Here is a 14856-nt window from a genome sequence, read left to right as displayed (position 1 = left end):
GAACATTTTTAACATATAAAACTGGTGCAAAGCCAAAAATGTAGTCTTCATTGACCTTTAAATTTTGTTTTTTTCATGAACCCTCAATTTTTTCTGTGTGTAGTTAAGAGAGCGGGCACAGCCGCGTTGCTAATCCAAAGATGCCAAGTTTGATAACGTCCCTCATGTTTGCATTTCGAATTTATGATATGCATCTTCAGCTAAAACTTCAACCAGACGTGCCGGTTGTGTTGAATGGTTAAGAGAAAAAAACAGACTAAAAAGAGGAATCAACAAAAAGCCATTAGGTCTGACTTTTTCCAGATTAAAGACGTTCCTTTGCAAAAGACCACCATGTTAATTTTACACTTACCGCCAAAATAATCATTGAACCAACGTCGTTTATAGATCTTAGTGTTATCAAGCGCTCTATAGTTCGCCTCGTGTACGAGGGAGCAAGTTATGGTACATATTTACAATATTTTTGAAGGATTAAAATACAAATGTAAATTACACATTAAGTAAATCTAATATTATAAAAGATGTATAAAAAACTTTAGAAAAAATGTAATTTTAAATTCCTTAAAGTGTTTCCTTCTGTTGCCATATCAGCCTACTTTTGTGACACCTGTTTGATGACCATATATTATTAGGAATGTAGGTTCCCACCAACAAACAACAAACACTTGTTTCTGGGGATTCTTTTGAAATGTTTAGAAATACCCAAACACAACGAAGAGCTTTGTTTTGGTTCCTTTCTTGTGTATTGATTAGTTGGTCGGCTCCACGGCCTCTGTCCCACATGAACATGTATATGGATAGTCCAAGGGCCGCCAAGCCTTCAGTTGGCCACTCGGTGTGATTTTGGGCAGCGGCCCAAGGGGACTTTGTAGCTGAAATTCAAGAAACCGAAAATTAGGGCTGTCCCCAGCTCCTTCACACTGACCCGATTTTGGGTTCTCGGCAGCCGGAGGAGCTTTAACTTTAATGGCAATTAAGGTCCTGGGAGGGCCGCTATTAGTGATTACGGAATGCTCGGGCCCACTTCGAATTCAGTTAGCGAAGGTGCGTGCGATACAAGTTTCCGCTGCAATAGGTAAACTTTCTCTGCATTCCTTGAATACAAACAAGCCCGGCGCAGATGAAGGTAGACATTCAGAAACTAATCCGCCCACGGATACGTCCCCTTCAACTGGCTGGGAAAATTCGAAATGGTTCCCATACATGTCGATTCAGTTACGGATTAGTTAGTCGTCCGAGTCCCAAGATTAGTTCCTCTTCAGACATTCTCTTCTTGGAAAGTTTAAGTCAAAAGGATTTTAGTTTGTCGAATAGTTTAGTTTACTCTTTAACTTTATAAGGAACAATTAAAATGTGCTTTAAAATGACGTATCAGCTTTGTTGTTTAGGGATACACTTGACATTTAAATAAAATCTCCCTTATTATTATAGTCTCGAATGTAACGACTTCCTTTCAAGCAGTTCTATATTTTTTCTTTGCTTTACCTTGTTACTCCTTTCACCCATCATCGCCATGTAACTAGTATTTACATTGTCCCTCGATATTGAATCCAAAAGACACGTTCGAATACAGCCTTCAGATAGAAGAGCAGGGAGGCAAGTACAAAGCACTCGTGGATTTCCGAAAGGTCGCGTGTCCTCGGCGCTGTTCCTATTGGTATCCTCATCCGGTTCCGCGCACTGTTTTGCATATTCTGTACTAATGGCCGGTTGGCCACACGCCACTCTCACCTGAATGGCTTGGATGGTCAGGTGGGAGCTCCTTCGTGCTGGCATGCCATTTAAAAACATCCCACAAACATTTTGCTCAGTCCAGTTTTTAAAGGACTACATGCGAAATTTTAGCAAACAACATCAAAGTTCAAAAGTAGCTAACTTAATTAATGTAATGTGTAGCGCAATAACAGAATTTTTAAGGTCCTTGGCATTTGGTGCAATAAAATGTTCTAGGGCAGGAGCACCACTTTAAGAATTAAATTCTTATGTTATTTCTAAAAAGCTCCAATTGTATGGTTATCGTCTTCATAAATGAATTATGTATATGATTTTCGAATTTAGAAATTTAAAGCCTTAGAGCAGCCAGTACTTTGAAATAAAGCTACCGCATTCATCGCGCAGACACCTGTGTATGTCTTAGCCTCTACATTTAAAAGGCCAATTATCGAAAGTGAACCCCTTTTTATCGCAGGAAATACTAATATAACTATATAGAGTTATATAAATATAACTATATACAACTTTTTATATTTTTAATTATTTTCATTTTTCATAGACCTTTCATTTATATGTTTTCATATTCAAAAAAAGTGTCAAAACTGTATTTAAAACAAAAGCTAAAATGCCCTATTTTTATATTTAAAACAAAGTTAATTAAATTCATCACAATTCATACTCGAATTTTTTCGTATTAAAAACAAGGTGTGAAACTATTTAAATTAAAATATTTCCTTTAAAACAAAGTATCAATATTAACATTTAATTATTTCAAATTTAAATATAAATATCATTTAAAAAATAAATATGTTATTCCGAAACGAGTATTTTGAGTTTTAGGAATATCCAGAAACAAATTGCGTCATTTATTATATGATTTTATTTAGACACTTTATTTTGGATTTAAATAATAATTGGTATACATGAATAATTTATAAATCATTTTGCACCTTTTTATCAAAATTTGTCTAAGTGTTTTAAATAACATCGTCAATTTGACTTAAAAAATTTGGGCTCTTAAGTATGGTCAAAAACGGTTTTAGTTTATCATAAGTGAAGGCCGTTAAGCTCCAGCGATGCGTTCGGATCCTCATCAAGAAGGTTGTCAAAATCTATGATGATCTTTTTTTGCTGTGGAAGATGTCGTTTGTAGGCCACTCCCACTGCATCCAGCATCCGCTTGGAGGCCCGGTATGTGGGTTTCTCTGCATACTTGTCGGATAAATAAAGAACCTCGGCAATGCCCACCTGCAAAGGGAAATTTAGAGCAGATAAAAAACCAGATAGGTATTTTTGCCAAGACTGGGTAACCGAGATGTATTTATTTATATTTTAAATTAAGATTGTTTGTACTTGATTTTAGCACTGTGTTTTTCCCTGAGTGTAGTTACAATTTCGTCAGAATAATATTAAATCCCATCTCACAAAATAATCTTATGTTTTTCCATTAATAAATATTCTGACTAACAAAAAAAATTAAAAGAAGTTTTAGTCTATAACATATTTATATCTTACCTGTATGATGAGCTTGGCGCATTCGTTGCAGGGAAAGAGAGTGGTGTAGAGTCGCGTTCCAGTCAATCTCATTCCGTTGCTATTGAGGATCGCGTTAGCCTCCGCATGCACCACGTACATCTTCTTGTCCTCCAGAGGATCGAATTCCTGTGTGCCCTTCTGAGCCTTTGACCACGGAAACTTGTCGTCGCTGCAGTTTCGGGGAAATCCATTGTAGCCAATGGCCACAATTCGATTTTGTGAGTCCACGATGCAGGCACCAACTTGGGTCACGGGATCCTTACTTCGTTTCGCGGAGAGCAAGGAGGTGGCCATAAAGTAGTCATCCCAGTGCAGGTAGTCTTTTCGCTTGTGGTTCTCAGGCGACTCAGTCCTTTGGGTACTTACATCTAGAGCGGAGATTTGCTCTGACATTTTTCTGGAAATAAGTAAAGAAAGCTGATTAGTTTGAAGTACTTAAACAAGTGCAAAAAGCGATTCCTTTCGGCAACTATGTATTACTCATTTCATTCATAAATATATGTATGTATGAATAAATCTCGGGAACACTGAAATCACAACAACTTAATTCTTTGGCTTCAATTTTTTTTATTCTCATAATCTACTCAATGAATGTGATACGTAAACATAAGTTCCATTGACATTTCCAACACAAATATATGGGTAAAATATTCTATATGTATTGTGGCAGTTTCTTTAGCGATAAGGCCAGTGAAGGCATTAAATAGAACTGGTTTTGATAATGCATTTTAAAATGTAATATTATATTTATTAACACGAAAACCGGATACTATGAGCCCAGATTGATTTATAAAACAAAAGAGCATTCTCAGTTAGTTGTCGTATCTTCATTTTTATTTTTCATTTGTTCTTTTTCCCTAACTTTTTCATGTCCAGTTTTTCTTTGTATTTTTTGTGTGATGGGTATTTGATAGTCAAGGAAAGCGGGACAACTGTGTGCACATTTTTTATTGCATTAATTAGACAAAACGATGATCGCAGCTATGTTTCAGCAGCAATAATAATATTTTATGTATCATAAATTGGAATATACAGCGAATACTTTCAATAATAATTTTCATATTCAACTCATTGTGTGGTTAGGCGAGTGCTTAATTAAAACTACCTAGGTGCTCTTCTGCACCTGGATGGGATTCTGCTTGAGGTGCAGGTAGATGGATCGCATGCGGGAGACGTCCTTGCCCGCCTTGTTCACCTTGGGATTAAAGTCGCACAGCTTGGCTATGCGCTCCCACTCGGTGCCCGGTTCGATGGTGCCGTTCTCCAGGGTGGCTGCCTGCTTTTCGGCATTGCGGGACGCCAGCTTGGTCTTCGATATGGACTCGCCGATCTGGCGCAGCCAGTCATCAAGCTCCTTCTTGGACTGTTGCCGCAGTTCCTCCTTTTTCCGCTCCTCCTCGATGTCCTTCTCCTCCAGTCGCTGTTTCTGCTCCTCGCGCCACTTGCGTATCTTTTCGGGCTCTTCCCGGGAGGGGGGTGGACCGGATATGCCCACGGGTTCATTGGACTCTCCGCCAATGACCTCAAAGCTGCCCGTGGAGGATTCCAGACCGCCGGTACCGCCTGCCGAGAGAAGATCGCCATCGGAAGTGGTGGCGCCTCCCCCACCCAGGAGCTCCCCCAAACCATCGTCTGTGGATGCAGCAGCAGCAGCAGCTGGAACGGATCCCCCCGTGATCTCCGCCTCCAAATCACCGAGAGCGGACTGTTCGCGCGCCAGGAACTCGGCCGCCGGATCCACCTCCTCCTTGGCAGCGAAATCGTCTCCAAAGTCCATGGCGATGTGCTCTCTGGAAATGTTGTGATTGCAATTTAGTGGGCGTCTCACCCAGATTTACACGTACGCAGAGCAGCCAGCTGCGGGCGATTTTCCAACTGGCTCCTCGGCACCTGGGCACTACGCACCTCTCCTTTGATTCGGTTGGGCCTAAATGAAGATCGGTGTGGGCGGATGAGTAACCGGAAATTCGGGCAAATCTATTTTTTCAGTTTTCTTTTAGCAATGAATACGTAAAATGACTGTCATTAGTAAGTGAAGTGAACCAACAATAAAACAGAAGTTATCGAACTGGTTCCGCGCGACCAGTGCTGGGAAAGGTTGCACCTATCGCAAAGCGATGGCTTTGTTGGGACATAAACTTGAATTGCTATTTAAAAATATATTTACCAAAAACTGGAAAATCCTGGAAAGGAGCTTCAAAATAGGCAAAAAAGTGGCTTTTAATAGCCAGCACCGATTTAACTGGATTCTTGCCACATATGTATACTATTTTGAGAAAAACGTATATTTTTGCAACACACAGATGATAATTGCTTTTCTCTAAATTATTTGTAAATAAATTTTGTATTTGCATTATTTTACATGAGCATATTCAAATTGAGCACTGGGGTTCGTAAAAATATAGTGTTGAACAACGCGCTAGTGGGGGTGGTTTGTTTGCTTATATTTTAATAACTACTTAAATATTGCTTAATTGTAAACATAAATTAATTTAATTCCTGTAAGTATCTTACAAGTAAAGATTTATTATCGTACTCTTGAAATTTCGCTAATTGCTCACTGGGTGTTTAAAATCAACTAGTTCCACCTGGACAGTGTTAGATTGCGCGCGATTGAAGTGCATACAGCTTGGAGCCGAGTGGCGATTAATTTGTTTATACTAAGTCAAATGTGCCTTAATCAATGATCATAAAATGTAAATATTAAGCAGAGTAACTATTTCATGGTAAACAGCAGCCGAAACAACTGAAGATTTAATGAAAAGGGTATTATACAACACTTGTGACTATGGCGCAGCACAGCACATGTGAATTCAATTAGGTGCCAAGCTCATGGTTGTGATATTGTCCAAAATAAGACAACAAATTGGGAAGAACACTAACCTGTGCGACAAGAAACACGAAAGTCACTGTACTTTTCAAACAATAACGGAGACAAAATGCAACGACGACGGCAATACAAACACAAACACTCGCCGCGCGAGCCAGCGAACCGGTGAACTAGTTCGCCCTGGCATCATTCACCTGAGCCAGTAGTTCGTTTTTCACTGGGCAGCAGAGCGGCCATTTTGGAGAGTGTTTCATCCACAAAAAAGTTATGCACCGAGTCTAAAAAAAACGTAACGTTGCGCCCGAAATTAAACATAAAAACCGCTCGTGCTACTTGGAGCGTTGTGCAGTCCGATGTGAAGATAATGCTGGGCCCGAGCAGACCGACAGTTCCGATTCTATAACGTCTAAAAAGTTAGTGACTATCTTCCAACACGCACGCATGTACGCCCGTGTGTGTGAGTATGTGTTTGTGTGCATGGATACATATATGTACAAGCGGAAAATACGGGAAAAAATCCTATTCCTAGCCAGAAAAACACTACCAAAAACAGCCTAAAGCCCGGCCAGTGTGATGGCCACGCATTTGTAATGTAAAAGTGAGCACCAATTAACCACTATCGCCGGATCGCGCAAAAATGCGGGCGCATTTGCAGGAGAGCGCCAAGACAAAAAACTACAGACGCCAAATTTTTTGAAGGGGGAACCAAGCGCATCGTGGCCAAAAGGGATACAAGAAAAAAGTAGGGGGAAACAATGAGTGCGAAAAAGTATGGAAACAAACTCCCCAGCTCCTGTTTTCAGCCTCAGTACCACAATCTTTTGCAAAGATGCTAGTTTTTCAAAACAAAAACATTAGGATAAACAAATGTAGCTAATGAACATTTTATTTTGGAAGTCAATATTAATATTTTTTATTACAACTTGGAAAAAAGTATGATTTTTATAAAAACCGAGCTTTAAAATATTACTATTATTATTGGCGCCATTATTGAACAGGACATAATTAGCTTGTAAAGTAATTAATATAAAAATATAATTATTTTATCTCTTATTATTAATGGCGCGAAAAGAAATAATTTTATAAAGAATTTTTACGTTATAAAATTAGGTTTTATAATTTTTTAAAAGTCACAATAGGAGTTTTTAAAGTACAACTTTTTTTTTGCCAAAAACAGCTATTAAAGGAATCTGTAAAATAAAGTATTATTTTGATATATAAAAAGAAGAATGCAACTATTTTAAGGTTTTTTGGGCAAGAACGGAAGAGATAGTTTTAGTCATTATTTTATATTCCAAACCCACTAACAATTTAATATTTATTTCAGTTACCAGCCAACAGCAGTAGAAGAGTCCAAGCCAACCATGGATCCCAACTCCAGTCCCTGGTCGTACGCCTACAACCGCATCGTGCCCGCCAGCGCCGGCAGCTCTGGAGGAACAGCAGAGGACTTCCAGCACCCGCACCTGGCCACCATCACAGCCGCCAGCATCGCCAGCTTCAATGCGGCAGCCGCCAGTGGTGGCAGCTTTGTGCCTCCTTCGCCGATTGGCAGCTACAACCCAGTATTCCAGCAGATATACCACCATGCGGCGGCGGCCAGTGTCCAGCCAAAACCCGCCCACTATGCCTCGTCGGCGGTCAGCACGCCACACCGCCAGCTGCAGCTACCCAGCTCGCTGGACAAGCAGCTCAGCTCGTTCCAGAACCAGGCGGCTGTGTCGGCGGCAGCGGCCGCTGTGGTCAACAATGTGGCCTCGAATTACTACGGGGAGAACTCCTCGTCAAGTGGAGCATCGCCCTCGCCCACAACGGTGGCGCTGACGTCGACGTCGCTGACATGGAACACGCCGAACATGATATCGAACACCTTCCTGGCCATGCAGCAGCAGCAGCAACAACAGCAGGCGCAACAGCAACAGCAACAGGCCCAGCAGCAACAGCAGCAGGCGCAGCAGCAACAGCTCAACCTGGTGGCCGACAAAGTGGTGAGTAGGATTCTTTTGTTTTTCGTTCGGCTTGCAGATCACTGTACTCTCAGTAAACCCGCTTCTGGGGAAGCACACAAACACACGCTCATTAAAACCCCCGCAGGTTCTATCGCATTTCTCGCATACTAACATAACATCCCCCCTAATCAAAACATTAAAGCTTAGACTAAGGTCTAGCCTCTCTCTATGTCGAATCAAACCCAAACCAAACACTTTCCGATTCCGATTCAATCTATGTACGGTGCGCTGTAGGAAATTAAGCAGGAAAAGCAATTAAAAGCCTACAACGACTCGATTTACCTGATCCAACTGCAACAACAGCAGCAGCAGCAACAACAACAGGCGGCGCAGCAACAGCAGCAGCAGCTCCAGCAGCAACTGCAGCAGGAGATCGTCGAGGCGGACACGGAGCCGGACACCTATTACATGATCGATGGCCGGAAGGTCAAGGTGACGCGCAAGGATGGCCAGGCGTTTCGAGCGACAATAGTCGAGCAACAGGACGGCAGTCCGGTGCCGCTGGCAGTGCCAGTTCCGGCGGGATCCTATCCGGCGCAATATGCGAGCCCGGCGTTGAGCTCCGCAGATGGATCGCCCATTACGAATTTACATGCCGTGGACGTGGTCAGCACACCGCAGGCCCAGGTGATCGTCTACAAGACGGCGTCCCCGGTACAAAGGCGGTCGGAGGCAGGCGCTGGATCGTCTGCGACTGCCGCGCCCACCACTGTGGCCTATTCATCTGTGATACAAAGCACCCTGCAGCAGCAGCAACAGCACCAGCAGAACATTTGTTGGACGAAGCTGGAGGACGACGGTGCGGGGCAGGAGGATATCAAGAACGTGCTGCAGCTGCAGGTGAAGCAGGAGCAGCGCCAGCTGGAATATGCCAACGAGGCATCGACAGTAGACGTCAGCGGTGGTGGCGAAAATCTAGTGTTCAACCTCCCGCCTGGGCTGGAGATTAAGCAAACCTTCTATCCCGCGGGCGTGGTCGATGGGGAGCAACTGCAGCTGCAGGAGCACAACCAGAACCAAACCCAATCCCAGTCCTCTGGGCGGCGCCAGCACGTGGTGGCCAACATGATCATGTCGCCGGCGGCGGGCAACTTAGCGTCACAGATTCAAGTAGTGCCAAAGGTTTGTATGTCATTTGTTTTATTTCTGTTTCTATTTGTTTAATTTGTTTGTGTTCTGGCTATACTTTGTTTTATTTGCTCTTCGTTCTTTTTCTTAATTTATATGCCAACCCAAAAGACTACTACTACTACATTCTGTTACCTAAAAATATGTATGTAAAACATTTTTAATTTTCTATCATTAAAAGTAAATGTAATGATATCCCTTTATTTTTAAACAGTTTTGGTTTAGGTGTCTTTTTATCATTATTTGGTTACACAATATTAAAGCTCATTAATAGGAAGGCAAATTAATGTAGGGTTCATTTATTTTTGTTCAACAAAATTATTATTAACTATTAATAATATAAATAAATTTTGTTTATGTGTTATGATCTCTTTCCTTTAAACCGTTTCTAATGTAGTCTAATATTATGCATGACTTTACGATCAATCCCTGTGGTGAAAGCTTTTTAATTTCGGCCTTTTGTTATATGCTTTATTGGAATTATTCTGTTTAGTCTAACGAAAACTGCTTCAAATACAGCTAACAATTCTCTAATTGAAAGTCCTGTGGCCACATTGAACTGTGACGTTATGTTGTAATGGTATGATCAAATTTTTATTGAGGGTGAACCCAACCGCGATTGTCGCTCGAAGCCCATTTGTTAAGCCCCCATAAAATACTGAGGAAGCAGCCCGTGTACATGTCTACCAACCGTTTCTAGTGTCCCAATGTCCAAGCTAATGATAGTGTGCTGTCCGCTTATTATATTTGCTGATGCCGAGTGTTCTAATCGACTTTCTTTCGACACTTGCTTGCAGGAGGAGGTGAAGCCGCCGCCGAAGCCAGCGAAGACTCCGCGCAAGCGCCAACCGAAGAAAACGCTCATCCCCAGCAGTAGCGACTACGGCAATGTGCGCAGTCCCCAGGAGCCGCAGCATCACCAGTTGCAGCAGCAACAGCAACAGCAGCAGCAGCACAATCAGCAACAGCAGCAGCAGAACACGTACTACGACTTCAACAGCAAGTGGAACACTCCGCTCAAGACGGAAAACAATGCGGCGTCCGTATCGCCGGCGGCCACTATCAACATACCCACATATCCGCAGCAGAGCCAACAGCAGCAGCACCAGCAGCAGCAAGCGCAGCAGCAACAGCAGCAGCACTTGCCGCAGCCGGCCCACCTGCAGTCCTCGCAGGCCCAGTCGCACTTGACCCAGTTGGCGCAATACTATCCTGCCTTCCCCCAGCCTATTGCCTCCCAGTACACGGCCTGCATGCAGCAGCAGCAACAGCAGCAGCAGCAACAACAGCAGCAGCAACAGCAGGCGGCCTACACGCAACAGCAGCACCAGCAGGCGTACACGCAGCAGCAGCAACAACAGGCGCAGCAGCAGCGACAGGAGAAGAACGAGGCCACCCAGCAGCAGGAGGAGGAGGCGACGGCGGCCGCAGCGGCGGCGGCAGCAGCAGCGGCCAGCAACAAGGTCATCGTGCCTAACATCGAGGAGGAACTGGACTTTCTGGCCGACGCCACAGCTGCGCCGAAGCAGGGATACTCCAACTCACTGTCCAGCAACGGGCGCGGAACCAACTCCTCCACGAATAACACCAACTTTGGCATACGTAATCCGAACAAGACTCCCTCTCCGGAGCCATCGAACTGCCCGCCCAATTCGCATGCTGCCAATAATGGGCATGGCCATTCGGTGGTCACGCCCGCGACGCCTTCGACCAGCGGCGCAAGTGCAGCCACGACGTACAGTCCGGCTGCTCCCAAGCCTGTCAGCGTGGGCACGCAGATTGGGGAGAAGAAGACTCAGTTCATGGACAGCTATCTAAAGTTTCTGCAGGGCGAGCGAGACGACGATCCGCCGCCGGTGGTGAAGCCATCACGGAAATTAAATTACCCACGAGCTCCGTACAAGCGGAAAGGCAAAGGATCTGGGAGCGGTGGCGACGAACCGACCACTTCGCAGGCAACGCAGTCGGCGGGGGATGCCGGCCAGGCGGTGGATGGACTCGCAGGGCTCGTGGGCGATGATGGGCATCGCATCAAAATACTCTCGCAGACGCAAATACTCCCCAAGAAGCGTCCGCATGCCCAAATGGTGGCTGCTGCAGCCGCGGCGGAATCCGCACCTTCGTCGTCGGTGATCCAGCAGCCCGGGGATCAAACCTCCTTCCGGCCATACGCCCAGCAGCAACAGCAGGCGCAACAGCAACAGCAGCAACAATCGATGAGCGGCCAGCACTTTGTGCAGCAGCATTGCGCCCAACTGACAGCTGGAGCGGGTCAAGGTATGTTACTTGACCAACAGCATAGTACCAATAAGCACTCCACTATCGCTACTTCCACGCCATGCAACAACTACAACAACAACAACAATCACCACCACACGCCAGCCAGCGCGAATGCAACAGCGAATTCGAATTCAGCAACGCCGACGCCAGCACCAGCGCCGAATCCTCATCACTTTATAAACCTGCTGTGGCCCTGGCAGCACTAGCGGCCGCCAGTAGCAGCAGCACCACCCACCCACGCAGCACCACCACCACCCACACCACACGGACAGACAGCCAGACAGACTAGCGACTCTTAGACCCTTGGACGGTGTGTATATGTAAAAAACAACCATAATGACATCAAAAAAAAAACAAAAGGAAAACGCTAACTTTTAAATTGTTAAAAGAGCAAACAAAAAAAAAACAAAAACAAAAGGAGAATCCCATGAACAAAAGTATGAAGTATTTTTGAGATGAAATCGAGAAGAACAAATATTATTAATTTTCAAAAACCCAAATAAACCGTGTATTTTTATTATTTGTACTTGTAAGACGGAACAGAAATCCGGTGCCGATTCCGATCGAGGTGCTGGTGCTGGTGTTCCATGGCCGTGGGAAATGGTGTTGCTGGTGTGTTGTTTAGTTGTTGTTGATGTTGATGTCGTTGTTGTGGATCCCGTCCCGTTCCGTTCGTGTAGCCCGGGGCTTGCCCATGTCCAGTTCAATGTTGCTAACCCACTTTTGTGCTCTCCACAGACCCCTTGAGTGTGCCGCCGCGTCGGGAGCAATGCTCCCGCAAGGCCAAGCAGAGCAGCATGCATGCCATGCTCATGAATTCCAGTGCCGTCGCCGGCGACACCGGAGTCGTCGGCGAGCCGGAGGAGTTCACCGACTCGGATACGGATCCCGTGTGGACTCCGCAGGAGGAAGACGTAAGTGTTTCGCCTCCGGTCTCGTAACCACTGTCTCAAAACCACCTTTCCCCTCCTCACCCGCAGAGCGACGACGGCAAGGGCTATGGGAAGCGCAAGCTAGCTCGTCGGTCGAAGGGCACACCCCGCAAGAACACTTACGACCATGCCTCAGAACTGCAACAACCACAACAACAGCAACAACACCACCAGCAACTGCAGCAGATGCAGGTTAGCCAGCAACACCATCAGCAACAACAGCAGCAGCAACAGGTGCAACAACTATCCGGTGGCGGCGAATCTGGCTACAATTCGCAGCAGAACATGTCCGGAGTGGCGGATGTGGGCTATGCCAGTGCATCATCGGGCACAGCTGCCAACTCAGAGAACTTTAAAGTAGGTTAAAGTATTGAATTTTAGGTTTTTATTTTTTAACGTCATGGGTAACGCTTAGAGTTAAAAAAAAAAGTTAAAATAAGTATGATAAAAAAAACTACTGATATGAACAGACTTCAAGTTTAAATCCTAAAACAGGAGCACTTAATATTTTAATTCAGAATTAATTGGAATTTATTAAGTTTGAATTTTTTGTTCAGAGTTATTTTGTTAAAAAGTTTTGAGAATATTTTCAAACTAGTTGTCAACATTTCAGACGGGCGACTTTATAGTTCTGCGATCGGATCTTGTGAACGACTGGCCCACCATTTGGCAGGTGGACTCTAAGTGCATTTTGCAGAAGTACGAACCCTTCCGCCAAAACGGAAAAACCTTCTATCGTAACATGTCAAAGGTGGGCTTAATAACAGTCTAATATGATTGTGCCATAAAAAAATAATCAACTGAATTTCAGTATGCCTCTTGGAATCTCGAAACGAAGAAACTCTACCTCAAAGCACCAGTGCGCATTCAGCTGCATTCCCACACCGAGACAATTGTCGAGTTCATGCGATCTGAGCTGCTGGCCGATGATACCGAGCAATTTATTGAGAAGATCATGGAGGACTATCTGTCGTACAGGGACAATTTTGAGATCTATATTCAGACCATGATCTCGCAAGCCCTCGACCCAAGCTTCTTCTCGGAAATAACGCGGGAAAAGGGTAAGGCTGGTTTATTCTCAAATATTGTTGATATAAAATATACGTTTCTCTTTAGACGACTACTTTTTGGGCAGCGTGCGGGTGGTGGACAATATCATGGAAAATTGCAAGCGCAAGCTGCTGGCCATCACTCCTTGGACGCGGAGTACAATCTCCTCCATCGAGACCTGGCCCAAGTGCCATGTGTTCTCCGAGTGGGAACAAAACAACCTAACGCAAAAGAACTGCGCCGGCTGCCATCAACCAGGCATCGCTGTGCGTTTTCTACTCTTCGGAGAGCCATATAATCCAAACACCATGCAGACCATACCCGTGGATCCGCGCATAGTTTACGAGAAGGTGATTACCTAAAATTATTAAAGAAAATAATTATAATCCATTTTATTTTTTCTCCAGGACATTGTCCTATGCCGCATTTGCGCAGCTCGAGCAGATCTCTTCCACAAGATTGCCCACGAAAAGTACAATCTGTTTATCAACTGCTCGCAACGGGTGACGGAGCAGCAGCAACAGTTCCCTGGGAAGACGTCAACAGAAATCCTAAATGATCTGCTGGCCGAGCACAATTGGATAGATGAGGTAGAACTTAAAACGACATACTCGTGTCTGAGATTTTAATATGCATTCTTTTCAGCTGTTCCGTAACATGCGCAACTGCTGGGCCGAGGTGGAGAGTCTGGAGCGGCAGAAGCGTTTCCGAGAGGTCATGCAGTAAAGCCATAATCAGCGGGAGCCATTAATCTAGGAAGACTCCTGATCGCGTATCCAAGTGCTGGACATTAGGACATAACACGCCAAGCCCACGTATTGCTGCAATAAACTCAATGAGTTGTTATTTTATTATACACCAGACACAAGACACATATTGTACTATGTAGGCCTTAAGATTAAGATAAAGTCTATTCTTGGACTATGCATAGTGCATGCCATGTAAATAGCTATACACATAGCTATAGCCGCGCATTATATTTATATATACACATATATATGGAATTTGAAGTACTAAATAACAGAGTAGTACGCCACTCATTAGTTTGAAGACGTTACATTTCTATGCGTTGAAATAGCTTAAACATTCTTTTCACAAAAGTTCAAATTAACATTTATTTGATAGGATCTTTTAAGAGGATCGTTCTCCCCAAAATCCCGCAAACAATCAAATTGTGTTTCGCTACCGAATGTGGTTAGGGAACATTAATCATCACTATACATAAGATCTGTACATATTTAGTTTTAGCCTTAGTTTCACAAGTCGAACTGCAAACCTTTCAGTTAACATTCTTTGTTTTGCGAATTTTATTTAAGTTGTGAATTTTTAGAATCTTAGAGTTCCCTGAATAAATATGAAAGAAAATCACATGTACTGG

The 14856-nt window shown here is 44.1% G+C and overlaps 3 protein-coding genes across 14 annotated transcripts; 1 reads left to right on the top strand and 2 right to left on the bottom strand.

Annotated features, from left to right (window-relative positions):
• Positions 1-2575: 2575 nt before the first annotated feature.
• LOC108028337 (probable deoxycytidylate deaminase) lies at positions 2576-6275 on the bottom strand. Of its 2 annotated transcripts, none has more exons than XM_017100088.3 (3): positions 6133-6275; positions 3229-3646; positions 2576-2961 (listed from the first exon to the last, which is right to left on the bottom strand). In XM_017100088.3, exons 2-3 carry the CDS (start codon positions 3640-3642, stop codon positions 2761-2763), a joined length of 615 nt encoding a protein of 204 aa, XP_016955577.1. In that variant the 5' UTR covers positions 3643-3646; positions 6133-6275; the 3' UTR covers positions 2576-2760. The 2 variants fall into 2 exon arrangements, with proteins under 2 accessions (XP_016955577.1, XP_050742773.1); XM_050886816.1 differs by lacking the exon at positions 6133-6275 and adding an exon at positions 3730-3750.
• On the bottom strand, positions 4062-5318 carry LOC108028336 (clathrin light chain). Its single transcript, XM_017100086.3, has 2 exons — positions 5155-5318; positions 4062-5039 (listed from the first exon to the last, which is right to left on the bottom strand). Exon 2 carries the CDS (start codon positions 5024-5026, stop codon positions 4355-4357), a length of 672 nt encoding a protein of 223 aa, XP_016955575.1. The 5' UTR covers positions 5027-5039; positions 5155-5318; the 3' UTR covers positions 4062-4354.
• LOC108028333 (probable serine/threonine-protein kinase yakA) lies at positions 5838-14846 on the top strand. Of its 11 annotated transcripts, none has more exons than XM_017100081.3 (11): positions 5838-5945; positions 7407-8067; positions 8323-9210; positions 10014-11493; positions 12235-12410; positions 12477-12785; positions 13042-13179; positions 13240-13489; positions 13545-13828; positions 13886-14068; positions 14124-14846. In XM_017100081.3, exons 2-11 carry the CDS (start codon positions 7444-7446, stop codon positions 14202-14204), a joined length of 4413 nt encoding a protein of 1470 aa, XP_016955570.1. In that variant the 5' UTR covers positions 5838-5945; positions 7407-7443; the 3' UTR covers positions 14205-14846. The 11 variants fall into 11 exon arrangements, with proteins under 11 accessions (XP_016955570.1, XP_016955569.1, XP_016955567.1 ...); XM_017100080.3 differs by lacking the exon at positions 5838-5945 and adding an exon at positions 6277-6536; XM_017100078.3 differs by lacking the exon at positions 5838-5945 and adding an exon at positions 6277-6677.
• The last annotated feature ends 10 nt before the right edge of the window (positions 14847-14856 follow it).

The sequence above is a fragment of the Drosophila biarmipes genome, chromosome 3L (genome assembly GCF_025231255.1).
Source record: "Drosophila biarmipes strain raj3 chromosome 3L, RU_DBia_V1.1, whole genome shotgun sequence".
Lineage (NCBI taxonomy): Eukaryota > Metazoa > Arthropoda > Insecta > Diptera > Drosophilidae > Drosophila > Drosophila biarmipes.
The sequence above is the reverse complement of the archived record's forward strand: the minus strand, read 5'-3'. Positions and strand labels throughout refer to the sequence as shown.

What these genes read in the sequence shown, in the direction of transcription:
- LOC108028337 (XM_017100088.3), bottom strand. Translation starts at nt 3,642, where the DNA reads ATGTCAGAGCAAATCTCCGCTCTAGATGTAAGTACCCAAAGGACTGAG. An exon ending in GCGCCAAGCTCATCATACAG is followed by an intron (nt 2,962 to 3,228) that starts GTAAGATATAAA and finishes TTCCCTTTGCAG; the next exon opens with GTGGGCATTGCCGAGGTTCT.
- LOC108028336 (XM_017100086.3), bottom strand. Translation starts at nt 5,026, where the DNA reads ATGGACTTTGGAGACGATTTCGCTGCCAAGGAGGAGGTGGATCCGGCG.
- LOC108028333 (XM_017100081.3), top strand. Translation starts at nt 7,444, where the DNA reads ATGGATCCCAACTCCAGTCCCTGGTCGTACGCCTACAACCGCATCGTG. An exon ending in GACAGCTGGAGCGGGTCAAG is followed by an intron (nt 11,494 to 12,234) that starts GTATGTTACTTG and finishes TGCTCTCCACAG; the next exon opens with ACCCCTTGAGTGTGCCGCCG. An exon ending in TCTATCGTAACATGTCAAAG is followed by an intron (nt 13,180 to 13,239) that starts GTGGGCTTAATA and finishes ACTGAATTTCAG; the next exon opens with TATGCCTCTTGGAATCTCGA.